At 38.1% G+C, this 15,369-nt stretch overlaps 2 protein-coding genes across 5 annotated transcripts in view; one reads left to right on the top strand and one right to left on the bottom strand.

The window, feature by feature from the left end:
• Positions 1 to 10,997, top strand: part of Firrm (FIGNL1 interacting regulator of recombination and mitosis) — a 42,430-nt gene extending 31,433 nt beyond the window's left edge. Inside the window, exons 18-24 of the mRNA XM_090340481.1 lie at positions 2,005 to 2,127; positions 3,432 to 3,527; positions 5,029 to 5,142; positions 7,256 to 7,360; positions 8,107 to 8,187; positions 9,138 to 9,257; positions 10,594 to 10,997. Of these exons, the coding sequence (XP_090196607.1) occupies positions 2,005 to 2,127; positions 3,432 to 3,527; positions 5,029 to 5,142; positions 7,256 to 7,360; positions 8,107 to 8,187; positions 9,138 to 9,257; positions 10,594 to 10,794 (840 nt within the window). The 3' untranslated portion in view covers positions 10,795 to 10,997. The remainder of the gene's footprint in view (positions 1 to 2,004; positions 2,128 to 3,431; positions 3,528 to 5,028; positions 5,143 to 7,255; positions 7,361 to 8,106; positions 8,188 to 9,137; positions 9,258 to 10,593) is intronic.
• Positions 1 to 15,369, bottom strand: part of Scyl3 (SCY1 like pseudokinase 3) — a 43,551-nt gene that overhangs the window by 7,896 nt on the left and 20,286 nt on the right. The window contains exons 10-13 of one of the 4 annotated variants that reach the window (XR_016536841.1): positions 15,065 to 15,236; positions 13,266 to 13,430; positions 12,011 to 12,696; positions 11,278 to 11,580 (exon numbers count right to left, since the gene is read on the bottom strand). Coding sequence is in view for 3 of the 4 variants with exons in the window: in XM_090340486.1 (XP_090196612.1) it covers positions 11,524 to 11,580; positions 12,011 to 12,696; positions 13,266 to 13,430; positions 15,065 to 15,236 (1,080 nt within the window). In the remaining variant the exon portion in view is untranslated. Of the gene's footprint in view, positions 1 to 10,928; positions 11,581 to 12,010; positions 12,697 to 13,265; positions 13,431 to 15,064; positions 15,237 to 15,369 lie in introns of those variants that run through there. The other 3 variants (XM_090340486.1, XM_090340487.1, XM_090340488.1) reach the window with 3 other exon arrangements.

Raw genomic sequence — 15,369 nt, 5'->3', positions numbered from 1 at the left:
CTCAGACTTGAAATCCTGCTCTTCCCATGTTGCTAGGATTGTAAGTATGTATCACCACACACAGCTTAGACATTCTTTTAACACAGTAAGATCAAGCATTTTATGCAAACCTGCTCTGATCCTTTATTGTACTTAGAAGATTTCTTTATAAGTAAAGGAATAAAAAAAAAAGGATTATCCTACAAGAAGTGGAAAGCACACCAAAAAAGATAGTAGAAAAGTTTTTTTTACAGTTGATTAGGTTTAGTTCAAGTCACTGCATTTTGCAGTATAGTGTGCATTTGCTCACTAATTTTTTTCAGCAAATATATAAATACATTTTGTGTGCTCTTAGGTACAACTTTCAGTTCTAGGCAGAGGAAAAAAACTAAAATTCTCATGTATTGACAGCTGTAGACAGTACATAATACCATTTTATATGAGTGGAGAAAAATCAAGCAGTATAGGGACAAGGCATTGGTGGGGTTGCCAGCTTATTTGCCATTTTAGACTAAGTTGGGAGTTTTCTTAAGCATCTGTTTCTGTACTGAGCGTTCAGACATTATCTGATAGCAATTAACAATTAAAATAACGCAAAACATTTATTTTGTAAAAACTTTAATATCTAATTTGCACCGATCTAGTTAATTTACATGCCCTAAATTTTGGATTTACAGCCAGTTCATTCAGTAGATTCTTAATGTCCACTAACAAACCTAGCGTGTTTGTAAAAGGAAACCGATAAATCTTAAACAATATGAGGCAGGTAATCACATAAAATGTGTTGTTGACGTGTAGTGGATTAAAGTCATTGTTTCTGATTATTATGTGGTCTTTATCACACCCTCCACACACACACTAAATATCTCCATCCTAGCCAGAAAGAGATTTAAATTTCTGTGTTAGTAGGAAAAGTGTGAATTCAAAAGAGACTTTTGTTTTAAATTCTAGTTACTGCATTTATTGATGGCTTGGTGTCAATCCTGGGGCTTTAACTGAAGGCATGGCACTATTCTGAGCATTTGTTTTTGCCCAAAGCTAGTGCTCTACCATATGAGCCACAGCTCTACTTTCAGCCTTTTTGGGTGCTTAATTGGAGGTAATAGTCTCATGGACTTTCTTGCCCAGGCTGGCTTCAAACTGCAATCCTCAGATCTCACCTTTCCTTAGTAGCTAGGATTACAGGCATGAGCCACCTGTGCCTTTGTCTGGTAGTATATTTAAATGTTTGTTTAGTAAATGCATTGTCACTGAGGTATGTCAAATTTTAAAAACACAATCGGTATGAAAAAATAGAATTTTTCATTGATGAATCTCTTAAATATGCTGACCATTTGTATGAAACCTGTTTATTACAGTTTAATATTCTGTTTTAAGTTAGATTCTGTTTTAAGTTAGCCTAAACCCAAAAGTTTTAGAAAAATGAAGCAAATATTTCTTTTTTTTTTTTTTTTTGCCAGTCCTGGGCTTGAGCTCAGGGCCTGAGCACTGTCCTTGGACTTTCTCAAGGCTAGAGCTCTACCACTTGAGCCTCAGCACCACTTCCGGCTTTTTTCTATGTATGTGGTACCGAGGAATCGAACCCGGGTCTTCATGCATGCTAGGCAAGCACTTTAACCACTAGGCCAAACTCCCGGCCCTGAAGCAAATATTTCTGTGAGTAGGATTTTTTTTTTTTTTTTATTACCAGTCTTGGGGGTTGAACTCAGGGCCTGAGCATTGTCCTTGGACACTTTTTGCTCAAAGTTAGCACTCTACCACTTGAATCACAGCACCACTTCTGGCTTTTTCTGTATATGTGGTGCCGAGGAACCCAGGGCTTTGTGAATGCTAGGTGAGCATGCTACCACTAAGTTATGCTCCCAGCCCCTGGAAAATTTGTTTTAATAAAATAGGCTGTACAGTACTTGCTTCTGAGAAATAATTGTGTGGATTTATGTGAACTGTTGTAAGTGACTCCCTTAGGTTTTGTGGTTCCTGGTCCTTGGAATGGCCTTTAATATCAGGTTCTTTCTCCCTCTTTAGAACACAGCCCTCTCTGCTTTACTTGCTGTGTGTAATTCTGCTGCTGAAGGCTTAGATGTTGCACAACAGACTGCAATTATTGAAGTTGGGAATGAGCTTTGGGCTTTTTTAAATGTTAAACAGGTAAGAAGACCTACTGATTATGTTACTGAAGAGCATATAATAAATACTGAAAAAGAATGTACTGAAGTTTCCATATAGGGTAATTTTTATGATTGTTTTTTAGGTGCTTGGTCAAACTTGTGAGAACATCAAGTACCATATACTCATTCTCAGGCAATTCTTTTTTTCCTAATGTGATGACATTCTAATCACGTGAAGTTAGAAATTAGGACAGTGGAGTGAAGGTCTAGCAAGTACTCTCATGACATGTAGGACCCTTTTCTTCCCTTTTAGAGAGTTTTCCCCTGGCTACAAAAGGGGTGAAAAGGGATCCAAAGGAGGAGGTGGGGATAAGAGTAATTTAGGAGTGAATACATGAAGGTTTATCATGCAGGTATGCAAGCCCCATAATGAAAACCTTATATACAACTTAATGTGGGTTTTTAAAAATACATGCATATATAGAAATAAGCCCCTTACATTAACGTGATTAATAGATGCTAGTTCAAAAAAACACCTTTCCATAGTTCTGTTTGTCTTTGGGCTAATGTAGCCTGTTTGTGTGATTCTAAGGTCTTTTAGAAATTATTTAGGCAAGGGAGAGAGTAAGGTAGAAGGATCTATTGAATGGATGTAAATAATTTATATTCTTAGCAAAACAAAGTCAACTGATAGTCTAAAATAAAAATGATGGTCAACATCCTCTGGTTGAAGTAGATTTCATTGAAATTGTTCAGTTTCAATGAAATGTACTGAAATTACTGTAAATGAGTTTTTTCAAAGTATTTTGTTTTCTTAGAGTAGAAATAAATTTCTGGCAATCAGCAGAAGTGAAAGGCAAAACCCATGGTATTGGAAAAACAACAGATATTTTATCATTAATGTCTGCTTATGGTCACATTATTCCTCATTATTGACTTGAACAAATGCCTTCTGCTGATGTCACACAGTTAGTAGTCATTCACTGTGCTGTGGTTATAGCTTGACGATAGGATGGCATGTCAGTAAGTATGGCAGAGAGAAATGAAATTCTGTGAAAAGGAAGGCACACGAAAGCTCTCCAGTTTCAGACAAAAGTAATGGATCCCCTTTAGATTTGAATCATGGCTTTTCCTTTTCCTAGCCAGGTTAACTTGTCTGATTCTATTTTCTTATTAGTAAAGTGAGGATAATAACTATATCTCATAGACTTGCTGTAAGACATAAATAAGATAATAAGTTTGAAAGGTTTTTGCATATTGCCTGGCATATAATAATTACAGCAATTATAATAGCTTTTGTGTGGTAGAAAAGTTTCATCATAATTATTTTGTTTCTTATTTAAGGTAACCAGTCAGTCCTATATTCAACAAACATTCAGTCTTTTACTGCCAATTTTAGGACTTTTCGTTCAAACTGTAGATCTGCAGTTGATAAGTCAGGTAAGATTAGAGGCCAAGTTATTTGCTATGACAAAGTGGAATTACTTTATTAGAATCTTTAATGATCATTCCTTGGTTTGCTTGTGACTCTTTCTTTGTACCCATAATGCATCTCTGAACTTATGGCCCCTTTTCTTGCTTAGCTTTTGCTCCCAGGTGGTTCTGTACTATTTGAGCCTCATTTCCACTTTCAGTGCCTTTCTTGGTGAACTGAAGGTATCACAGATGTCTCCCTGTGTCTTCCTTCTAGTGTGCAGAAGGATTATTGACTCAGCCCTTTTCTGTTCTTCCCTGTTAAGTTACTGTTAGCTGGCCAGAAACTCTTCTAACTCCCTCCATAGTTCTTATGTTGAACCCTACATTTGCAGCATTTCCAAATACACCTTTAGCAACTTTAAGTTTACTGAATATTACCAACATGAATTTATGGGTGATCCATTCTCTTTGAAGAAATTTTTGAAAGAAGAGTTCTACTGAATTCTGGTTTTGGACCCCAGCTTACAGGGCTGGGACATAGGCAAGCATGATTCACTGTGTGGGTCCTTGTAGTAGAGTTTCACTTAAAACCCTTTCTGGGAAGGTCTCTAAGCTCACAGAAAATGGAAATGGCCTTCTTCTTATCTGAAGTGATAAGTTCATACTAGACAAAATTAATCCCCCAAATCAAGAATTAGCTCCAGCACTGGATAAACAAAAACCACTAGCAGGAAAAATTAAGCCTTTTCTTTAGAAAAATGATGGAAGATGCATCATATGTGGTAGAATAGGAATAACACAAACTAATACCAGCTTCTTACCATCTCTTTAAAAATTTAATGGTATATGAAAGAAATCAGCTTAATGAGTGTTGATTAGCTCATTAGAAATTAGGTTAATGAGTTCTAGGTATATTCTTTACTATGTGTGTAACATCAGTTACTAAATTATAAAGATACAAATAAAGTAAAAGAATTAACTCGGATAATTTGAATTTGCTATGAAAGATTGGATCTTTTTCCAAACAAGTTCTCCAACATTAATGTACTTGTTGTTGCAAATGAGTTTGAAATATAAGATAATCCTTACATATATAAAGTTTTTTACGAACAGAAGATTTTTTTTTTCTCAGTAGTAGAGACAGAAGAGTGTGGTAATAATGGGGCTGAGAAAATGGCTTAGTACATGCCTAGTATGTACATGCCTAGGTTTGATACCTTGGCATCACATAAACAAAGGCTGGAATTAGCGCTGTCTCAAATGGTAGAGAGCTAGCTTTGAGCAAAAGAAACTCATAGACAATGCCCAGGCCCTGAGTTCAAGCCCCAGGAACACAAACACACCAGCCCCCTCTCTCCCATTTTATTTTCTTAGGTGTTAGGTTCTGCTTGTGAAGTTTATTAAATTTTAATGGATGTTTTAATGCTCCGTTTTTTTCCTCCTTACATAAGTAAATCTTAGGTAGTTCCTTCTATGTAGAATACTATTGCACTTACAACTATCCTTTGGTTTTAATCTTCTTCAGGTAGTAAGTTTGCAGACCTCACTACTTAAATTGGAGCCTGCTGACCATGTTCGTTTTGCAATGCTGGATTTTGTCTCTTCCTTAGGAAAGCTTTTTATTCCTCAGTTTATACAGGTATTCCTATTGTTCCTATGCTATTTAAAACAAAATAAAATCTCTAATGGGTTTTCCCTCCCCCCCTTAGCTTTTGATTTCTGAAATACTGAGCTTTCTAACAATGAAAGTTGGAGGAAGGAGAAACATTTTCTGATTAGTGGGTAACTGTCAAATATAGTTCATTGTAAATTATTTTGTTTTAGAAAAGTAGGTGGACATACAAATAATTTATTGAGCTGGCCACTGTAGTCTGAAATAGGAGGTTCTCATTCTAATTGGGCTCCAGCACAAAATTTTTCTGAAGGTAGATAACATTCAGGTGTGCTAGGTGGTAGTGTATAATTAGGACATTTCATAATTGTAGCTGTACATTCATAAAAAGCTTGTTTATTTTTTTAAGTGTTGCAAAAATGTTAGGCTCACAAGTAGGAAAACATGTTTACTAAATTTTAAGACAGACGTCAGGCTAAAGGGAATCCTAAAGTTTGGTCCTTTCTACTACTAGTGTGAACAAACAATAATTCTAAGTAGTCAGCTTTTGTTTTTACCTTTTAGGGATTAAAAAAAAAAATCACTAGTGAGCTGGGCCCTGCTGGCTCAAGCCTGTAATCTTAGTTATACAGGAGGCTGAGATCTGATCATGGTTCAAAGCCAGTCCAGGCAGAAAAGTCCCAGTGAGGCTCTTAACTCTAATTAACCACTCAAAAACTAGAGGTAGTGCTGTGGTTCAAGTGGTAGATCATTAGCCTTGAGCACAAAGCAGCTCAGGGACAGTGCCCAGGCCTTGAGTTCAAGCCCCACAACAACAAAAAAATAATCACTTGTGAAAATGTTTTTCTAATCAGGGCAAACATGTATCTCAGTGCAGGTTGATTAAAATCTTGGAAACTTAGTCAGATGCCAGAGGCCAGTACCTATAATCCTAGCCACTTAGGAGATTGAGATCTGAGGATTGTGGATTGAAACCAGAACGGGCAGAAAAATTCATGAGACCCTTATCACCAAAAAAGCTGGACGTGGAGCTATGGCTCAAGTGGTAGAGCCTTAGCTAAGTTTACTCCATAATTCTGCTTCATTGTGTATAACTTGTGGGTCCTAACCTGTGGAAAAACGTTCTATTATCAGAAAACTGAATGCCTTACAAGTTGGGGATGAGGTCAGGTCCTGAAGAAATTTTTTTGAGGGGGGAGGGCGCCAGTTGTGAGACACTGACCCTGAGCTCTTCAGCTCAAGGCTACTACCCTACCTCTTGAGCCACAGAGCCACTTCTGGCTTTCTAGTAGTTAATTGGAGATGAGAGTTACATGCACTTTTGTGCCTGGGCTAGCTCTGAACTGTGATCCTCAGATCTCATCCTCCTGAGTAGCTAGGATTACAGGTGTGAGCCACTGGCACCCCGTAGGTCCTGAAGAAATTTTTTGAGATTCCTGAGCATATAGGAGGCATATGAAAGTCATAAGATGACATCTATTTTGAGTTGCTATAGTAGGGGTTTTAATTTTGGTGATACAGTAAATCCTTACTGTCAGCTTTTAGAAAAGCAACACACTAGTTACATATGTAATGAAGTGTTTAAATGGTGGTGAACAGAGAAATACAAAGCAGGGAAGGGAGATGGAGAATATGTACTTGATAGTTCCTTTTGAAATAGGATGAGTGTTACAACTTGGTAAAAACTCTTGAACTAAGGGCCTGGGTGCTGATGTAGGAGTGTTCCGAGCAGGGAAAATGTCAAATGCAAAGCTTCTGAGATGGTAGCATGCCACATTCAGGGATGATACTGTTGACCAAAAGAGTGAAATGACCTGAGGCCGTGAGTTTGGCCTAGTGGCAGAGTGCTTGCCTAGCATGCACAAAGACTGGGGTTCAATTTCTTGGTACCACATACATAGAAAAAAGCTGGAAGTGGTGCTGTGACTCAAGTGCTAGAGCTCTAGCCTTGAGAAAGTTTAAGGACAGTGTTCAGGCCGACTTCAAGCCCAGGACTGGCCAAAAAAAAAAAAAAAGAGTGGAATGACCTAGCATGCTTTGTGTGTATGTTCACTGGAATAGATTCTGTATAGAAAGCTGACAACTTCTTGTATCTCACTGAACTTTTTCTCTGTTTAATCAGGATTGTTTCTTTTTTTAGGACAAAATTCTGCCCAGCCTGTCTTGTATCTTTGCCTTACTGCTAGCTGATAGGAATTGGTTACTAGAACAACATACTTTGGAGGCATTTACTCAGTTTGCCGAGGTAATTGTCAAATAATTCTTCATTGGGATAGTGACTTTCTAAGCATGTTAATATTTCCAAGTCTTTTGAAACATTTAAAATACCTATGGAGGTACAGCTGAATTTCCATAGTAAAATTTAGCATTTATATTGGAGGAGATAATTATAAGACCTACAAATGAGTCGTAGGAAATAGTGACCTTTACCGTATTGAAGACTGGAACAGCACTGAGAGCAGATCTTCTATAACTCTATTGTCTTCCAGGCAGTATTTTTGGGGGTTGGATAATGAGAGATTTCTTATTAAACTATTCTAGTTAGTGTGGTTCCAGCAACTCCTGCTTGTGGGTTGTTTTTGTGTGTGTGTGTGTGTGTGTGTGTGTGTGTGTGCGCGCGCGCACGCTCGCCAGTCCTAGGGCTTGAACTGTTCTTGGGCTTTCTCAAGGCTAGATAGAGCTCTACCACTTGAGGCACTCTTCCACTAGGCCAAACTCCAGCCGCCCCCTCCCCCGCACCTTTTGTTTTAAACGAAGGCACTGCTGTGCCATCAGGCTATTGCTCATTAGAATGTGTAGAGACTAGTATGACTATAGATGTAAACAAAGCTTGTACAGAAGTTAATATTATCCCAGGTACTCTGAAAAAGCTGAGTATTTTTTGCATTGAGTATTCTCAAAATTTACTTTTAGGGTAGTTCTTAAAAGTCATATTATTAAGAGGCATGTTGCTAAGTTATATTTATGTTGGTCTTATGACTATTTTAATAGGGAACACATCATGAAGAAATAGTTCCACAATGTCTCACTTCGGAAGAAACTAAGAACAAAGTAGTAGCTTTTCTGGAGAAGGTAATTGTTTTTATTACATAGCCCATATTTTAATCTTTTTAAAAGTATTGTCCTTGTAATCAACTTAAGACTTTTCAGAGTTCCTAACATAGATAGGCTAAAACATCCCTAAATCCAAAATGTTCCAGACTTGAAGCTTCACCTACCAAAGAAATGGAAAACTCTATACTGTCAATTTCATACATTGCGAAGGTTACCAGTGGGCAGTGATATATGAAGTATATATGACACATAAATGATTATCATGTTCAAACTTGTGCCACATTTCTAAAATGTCTGATTGTGTATAGGAAAAAATGTGAAGCACTTTACTGTGTCTATAGTTTGGTTACAACAGCATCTCACTGATAATCTGGGCAGTTGAGATGACAAATGTAGACTTCTGTGTGATATTAGATACATCTGACTATATAGAACTAAGAGGATTTAAGAAGAAAAACCTTTTAGGATGATTTACTGAATGGCTTTTTTATGAGCCAAGATCTGTTTTTCGAAGACATGACAATTATCTTCATAGGGATTCCACTTATAATACTGTATAAATACCTATGATTCAAAATTTTAATTGTTTGTGCATACCTTTAAAGTCAATATGGTGCTAGTATTACGATGAAGTAAATGAAGTCTTTCATATGCCCACTGTTAAACTAGGGCCTGTGTTTTATTTATTGTATGTGTCATATATGTAGATCTAGATGTAGATATATAGATAGGCTAAAGTTCAAGCCAGCCAGTCAGTGTTCAATTACTTTGCTAGTATGTTAGGCTTTAGAGCCAGTTAGTAAAGGTTAGCAGATTTAAAGCAATCATTTACAGATAAGTCTATTTGATGTCTAATATTTGAATTTCGCAAGTTAGGACAAAATGGTTTCATGCCCAGCATTTATAAACACACAGACACAAATATTTAGTCATTTGGTATCTAGTTGATTTTTCTTGGTTTTCTGAAGTCTGGGTGTATAGATGAAACTGAAGCTGCCAAAGTGGAACGTGTGAAAAAGGAAAAAGCTGTTTTCTGGGAACCCTTTGCTGAAGTGACCTTAGCAGAAGTGAAGCAGTCATCTTTACAGGTATGGCTGTGTGGTTAATACTTTTTATCCTGATGTTGTACTTTGAACTGAACTCTAGACATTATGATTCTCCTATGTTATGGTTATTGTACTTCAGAAATCCCACTTTTTTTTAAAAATGAAATAGACTACCAACCCTAGACAGAAGTGTAAGTAAGTTTTACACATAGAAAATAATCTTCCAATATAGTCAGTGATTTGTAGTACCTGTTGGGAAAACTTACATACTGAACCAGTAATGTGTAATGCAGTTCCTGAACCATAAAAAATGAATTACCTTACTTTGTAGAATGTTTAGTTTCATGAATAAGGCAAGAAATCAAAATAATTTTGGCAATATCTGAAAATTTACCTATTCAAGGCATCAACTTAACATCACTATGAATATTCAAAATACTGTTTTGAACCAGAAGAGAGTAATTTTTTAAGTGGAGGATTTAGGATCACTGATTTTTGTCTAAAATGCACCTCCCCTCTAGTAAAGAAGATCTATGAGGTTTTGTAGAAAACTCTGCTGTGGTTCTACGTTTATAGACTATTGTCGACCCATTCTTAAATATTTTTATAATATATAGATTTATGTCCTCATATACCCTATTTATCACAATTCTGTGTATAGTTCACTGCTACTTACTATTTTTACATTTCAAAATGTGCAGCATCTGCAGACTGGCTTTTAGGAATGGGTATGGAGAAGCCATGTCACAATTGCTTATCCTTATCCTGAGAAGAAAAAAAAAACACTGAATCTTTTGCAAGCCCCTCTCTGGATCCTGTGTTTCAGAATGTAGTATATGTAATTTAATATTGCATGCTAGTGGCCTATTTTAGTAGTGAGGGAAGGAATTTAAGACTGATCAACTGGGGTATACAGGCACTACTACTGGGCTTGTTCAATTGGGTGATTTTGTCTGAGATTTCTAACCTACCAAGTAAAAAGGGAGGCTTTGTACATGTTTATTTGCAGTTCAATGGTATCCTGTGTGACCCTATAGTCCCTGCAAAATAAGTCTGAAAACTTAAATAAAACCTAGTGTTTGACGTATGCCATGGAACATATTCTTTCCTGAAGAGAAATAGCACAGCAATATGATTTAGTAGTGACTGCTACATTTCCTTTTGGAAACATGGCCATATCACAGTAGAAACCCCCCCTAAGTTCTAAAGCTCTTACAAGGCTTCCATTCTGTAGCATCCCAATCTCTGCTCCTGGGGGTTAGGTGAACTAACATAAAAGTAACATTCTGGTAAGTTTTAGTCAATCATCTAAAACACATGAAGATGTGATGCAATGATTAAAAGATTTTTTTTTTTACATATCTTTTTCTCTGAAAAGCCTTGTGCAAAAAGAGCCCGCCATGACTTCACACTAGAAGAAGAGTATAGGTCAGCATTGCAAGCAGCAACAGGGGCTTTGGAAGCAACAGAGTCCTTGCTTCAAAAGACTCCTGCTCCAGCCTGGCTTCTAATAGAAGTGGAAGCACTGCAAGAAAGGATCAAGAGGTTGAAACATCAGCTACTCCAGGGTGACCTGTGACTGGCCTAATGTCACCCCCACCAGACAACTGCCTTTGATACTGCTACCAACTGCCAGGTTATTTTGTAAAGGAAATTTCTAATTATGACTGTACATTTTTTACGATATATAAAAATAACTTTTATAAAAGTGGATCTAGTGAAAATAATCTTTATTTGACATTTACAGGATGGAGGAGGGGCGAGATTTCTTACTAAGAACTTTGGTACAATGAATCACATGTGGAACAGTCAGTAAAAGCTAGGTCCACTGAAGGACTTTCACTCAAAGTACAACTGTAAATAAATAAGCTGCCTAAAGAAACCATAAAATAATTGGTAGCTATTTTTTTTCAGCAAGTTAAATTTTGTAATAGAACTTCTCATCTGTAAAGAAATGGCACAAAATTAAGCTAATTAGCTTCAATTGAATTTTTGTATTTTATTTTCTTCCAGAATTACCCTGGAAAAAAGCATTAAGTTCCATCTTTCCTCAGCTACTTACTCTTCATGGAAACTGGCTTCAAACAGTTTTTTCCTCCTATTGGCCAGTACTGTGGGACTCCCGACTGCCCTGGGGCTTCTGGCCAGCTCTCAAGGTCGGCCTCACATTGAGTTGGTACAGACTTCACAAAGAGCTCCTGGTATGGAGAAAACAGGCTGCTCCTGGGCCTTTCTTGTTCAAACAGTCTGCTTTTGAGGTATTAATTTTTTTAAAGGAGTTGTTCCTACATTTAACTCACACCTGTTGTCACCAATTATTATCTTCCCAGTTCAGCTCTCCTTCTCCCCAGCCTTCAGTGTCTCCCTGCAACAAAAACATACCAACAGCAACCTACTGAAGCAAATCAAATCTGAAAAATTAGAAATGTGAAAATGACCATTTTCACACATTGTTGATGCCAGAATACATGGCCTCATGTAAAGTAAACTTCTTAAAGCTGTAACTAGAACAAAAGCAGAAGGATCACTTTGGACAAAACTACAAGCATTGAAAAATAACTTTCTCAAGAGCTGTTTAACTCAGTAAGTCTGTCTTGGTTTAGTTTTCCAAATAAAAGGGTTACAATGTAAGTTAACCAGTTACCCAATCACTATTTTCTGGGAGAAAACAGCTTTGTTCATTCTGTGCTTCATTTTAACCATATGCATAGAGTCTCTTTTTCCTTTATTCAGAAAATAGCAAGCTTAATATAAACTAGGACCTGCACAAGTAGCACTCACCCCAAAATACTTACCTCACTCATTTCTGCTGCAGCAAATTTTGAGGAAAACTGCATGATATCATCCTTGTTGGGAACCATCATTTCTGTTCTCAACTCAGGTAAAATAAGGAAAGTGGCTGAAGGCTTAATTTCTGGGATCATGTCAGCAAACCAGTCTAACTCAGGGTCTTGTACTGGTTTCTTTTTTACATGGATGGTAAATTCTTCACCTAATCCAAGTTCTGATTGAACCTTCGGGGGTCTTTCTTGTAACGGTGCTTTTGGTGCCTTGATTTGGTTTGAGTCCTCCCAGCTCTGTGCAAAATTAGTCTTGTGAGGAGGGCTTGATTTCAAAGGCTTCGACTCTCCCAGGAGTGGAAGCAAAGCAGCAACTGGCTTTTGCTTCCATGAAGTAACAGGCACTGCCACAGAGATTTCACCTCCTGGGTTTAGTTTAGTCCCTGAGCTGACCTCACAGTCATCCCAACATTCATTTTCCACATTCAAGTTAGTGCATTGAGATCTAGCAACACTACAGGCTTCTGTAGGCCAAACGTGAATGCTGACAGCTTGGTTCTCAGGCTCCTCAGGCTCACTCCAGTCAGGCCATTCTTCACACTTTTTAGAGCTTGATGGGAAGTCCTCACTGTCACCAGAAGTATTTGTCATATCTGAGACTCCATTCACAGGCAGTTTGATGGATTGGGGAAACTGATTGCCTGTGAGAATATGTACAAGAATCGTTCTCATAAAATGCTGGTTAAGAGCAAGCAATGTATTTAAGAGGGGTGAGGGGTACAGATCTAACTAAAAGATATTACAACATATTTCAAATGCTTTATTTTGGAAGTACCTAAAATCTAAAATAATGCTTGGATAATACGAATGGACAAATATTACTCACTGGCATAACTCAGTTAAATTATCTGATGCAAAAAAAAAAAATGCGGGCCAGGAGTTTGGCCTAGTGGTTCAAGTGCTTGCTTAGCATGCATGAAGACCCGGGTTCGATTCCTTGGTACCACATACATAGAAAAAAGCCGGAAGTGGTGCTGAGGCTCAAATGGTAGAGCTCTAGCCTTGACAAAGTCCAAGGACAGTGCTCAGGCCCTGAGCTCAAGCCCAGGACTGGCAAAAAAAAAAAAAAAAAAAAAAATGCAACTCAAGTACTGTCAACCTGTTCTCATGAGTTAGGAAGACATGTTAGAGAGATATAATTTAAACTTTATTCTCTCAGCAAAGCATTTATCCAAGCAATGGAAAACCTTCATAAATGGAGTATTTCTACCTGTCTGTAGCAGAGTATTGTAGTATTCCTGCTTTATGTGCTTCTTGCTGTTGATAGGAATGTTGCCAGAAAACAAGCATTTAGGAAATATGCCCAGAGAGGGCTTCTCCAACACTGATGAGACCTCATTGTGCTGGCTGCAGGCGACCATATGAGTGGGAGAATCTAAAGGTAAAGAAAAACTCCAAGAAGTGAAGGAGATAGTAAACTATTACGTGTTTGGTAAGCAGTTAGTGGAAATGGATAAAAACAAAAAAACCCTCAAAATGACTGAAGAAACTTAGTGTGGAATGGTTTGCTGGTCCCTAGAGGTGTCCACTGCACACACTGGTGATGGGCTAAAAGTGTTCCAAGTATGACACGCTAGGATCCACCTCATTAAAACCACAGGGTAGGGTGCTAGCCTTGAGCTGAACAGCTCAGAGACAATGCTGAGGCCCATAGTTCAAGCACCATGACTGACCAAAACATTTCTAAAGCCTTTGAAAACACTTTGATGAGGAGAGGATTTAAAACCTCATGTGATTCTAATTTCCTTTTGAAAGGCTAGCATCAGTACAAGCCTAGCCTTATGAATGTACTTCGTGTACACCTATATACTTTAAGAATCTTCATATCTTATCCCAACTGCAAGAAGGTTGTTTCAAGAAAATGTCTTTTTACACTGAGTTCATCAGGAAATTTGGCAAAATTTTGGCTGAATACATTCCATGCCTTAAAATGAGGGTAAGGAGAACAACCAGTAATAATCTGCTATTAAGCCTCTAGCTTTCCCCAGCACATCTGCACTCTTCACATCTAAATCTGTGACTTGGCTATCTGTATAGCTATCCTTTTTGTTGAACTCACCAGTGTTTTTTTTTGGGGGGGGGGGCAGTCCTGGGCTAGAGCTCTACCACTTGAGCCTCAGCACCACTTCCGGCTTTTTTCTATGTATGTGGTACCGAGGAATCGAACCCAGGTCTTCATGCAGGCTAGGCAAGCACTCTACCACTAGGCCAAACTCCCAGTCCCTCACCAGTAGTTCTTACCCAAACTAGTGCTAGTCCAAACGGTGCCACAACCTTGTTTCAAGCAGAACTGCCTTCATTGTACCTTTCATTAATCTCAATATTAACCTTTATTTTTACATCCGACTAGGCAGAGAAACAAAGTAAAAATTCCTCCCTTATGTGTGTGTTCTTTGTTCAACATTACAAAGCACTTTGCTCTAAACTTGGATCACAGGCTGCAGACAGAGCTCATTAGTCTGTCTTAATCACAACCCCAACTTCAAAAGTCAAATGAGATTAAATCTGGTCGTTTCCTTCCTTTGTATTTACTAGTCAATCTATCACTTGAACCATGGCTCAGCTGTTCAATGCATTATTTTTTGGAGAGGGCCTATTTTTTCACATGTCTTACCACAGTCCTGACCATATCTCCAGAGTAAGTCATCTCAAGTAACTAGGATGACAGATGCCAACTGTCACACTTGGCTCTATCCTGTAGTTTACTTACCTCTCCTGAGAGGTAAGAACGAGGCCAGCCTGGGCCCAGAAGGTAAGCTTCTATCTTAACCAAGGCACCCATGTGATCTCCAGTGATGCCAGGAGCTCAGAGCTCAGACCAGCTTGGGCATAAAGCAAGACCCTACCTAGAAAGAGCCAATACAAAGAGAGACTGGAAGTATGGATGGCTCAAGTAGTGCAGTCTCTTTGAGGAAGGATGAAAGGAAAACTTACATAATTTTCTCCTATATAGCTGCATATAAACCTAATAAAATAATAAAAGGCAAGACCTTTCAATTGTCTTCTTACCTTCTGGGGAAACATCAATAGTTTTAGTAAAACCTGGAGCAGTGCGTTTGAAGATTTTGGTTCTTTCTCCTCCCACAACCACTTCAGGTCCAAGGAGAGAGACCAGCACTGCTAGGCTGTGAAGAGTGATAGCCACAATGGAATCACTGGTGTCTCTCAAGCCCAGTAACACCTAGGAGTGAAAGAATGACTAAGTATAGAAAAGCATAGCCCCTACCCTTTTTTTCTCCCTGTAAACAAGCTCTGGGGATGTAATCAGGAGGTACCTAATCAGTGAACTACATTTTCCTTAGGTGGTAGAAGGC

Source organism: Megascapheus bottae, chromosome 10 (genome assembly GCF_031878675.1).
Source record: "Megascapheus bottae isolate mThoBot1 chromosome 10, mThoBot2.hap1, whole genome shotgun sequence".
Classification (NCBI taxonomy): Eukaryota; Metazoa; Chordata; class Mammalia; order Rodentia; family Geomyidae; genus Megascapheus; species Megascapheus bottae.
Note: the sequence above shows the minus strand (reverse complement) of the source record. Positions and strands in the feature narration are given on the sequence as shown.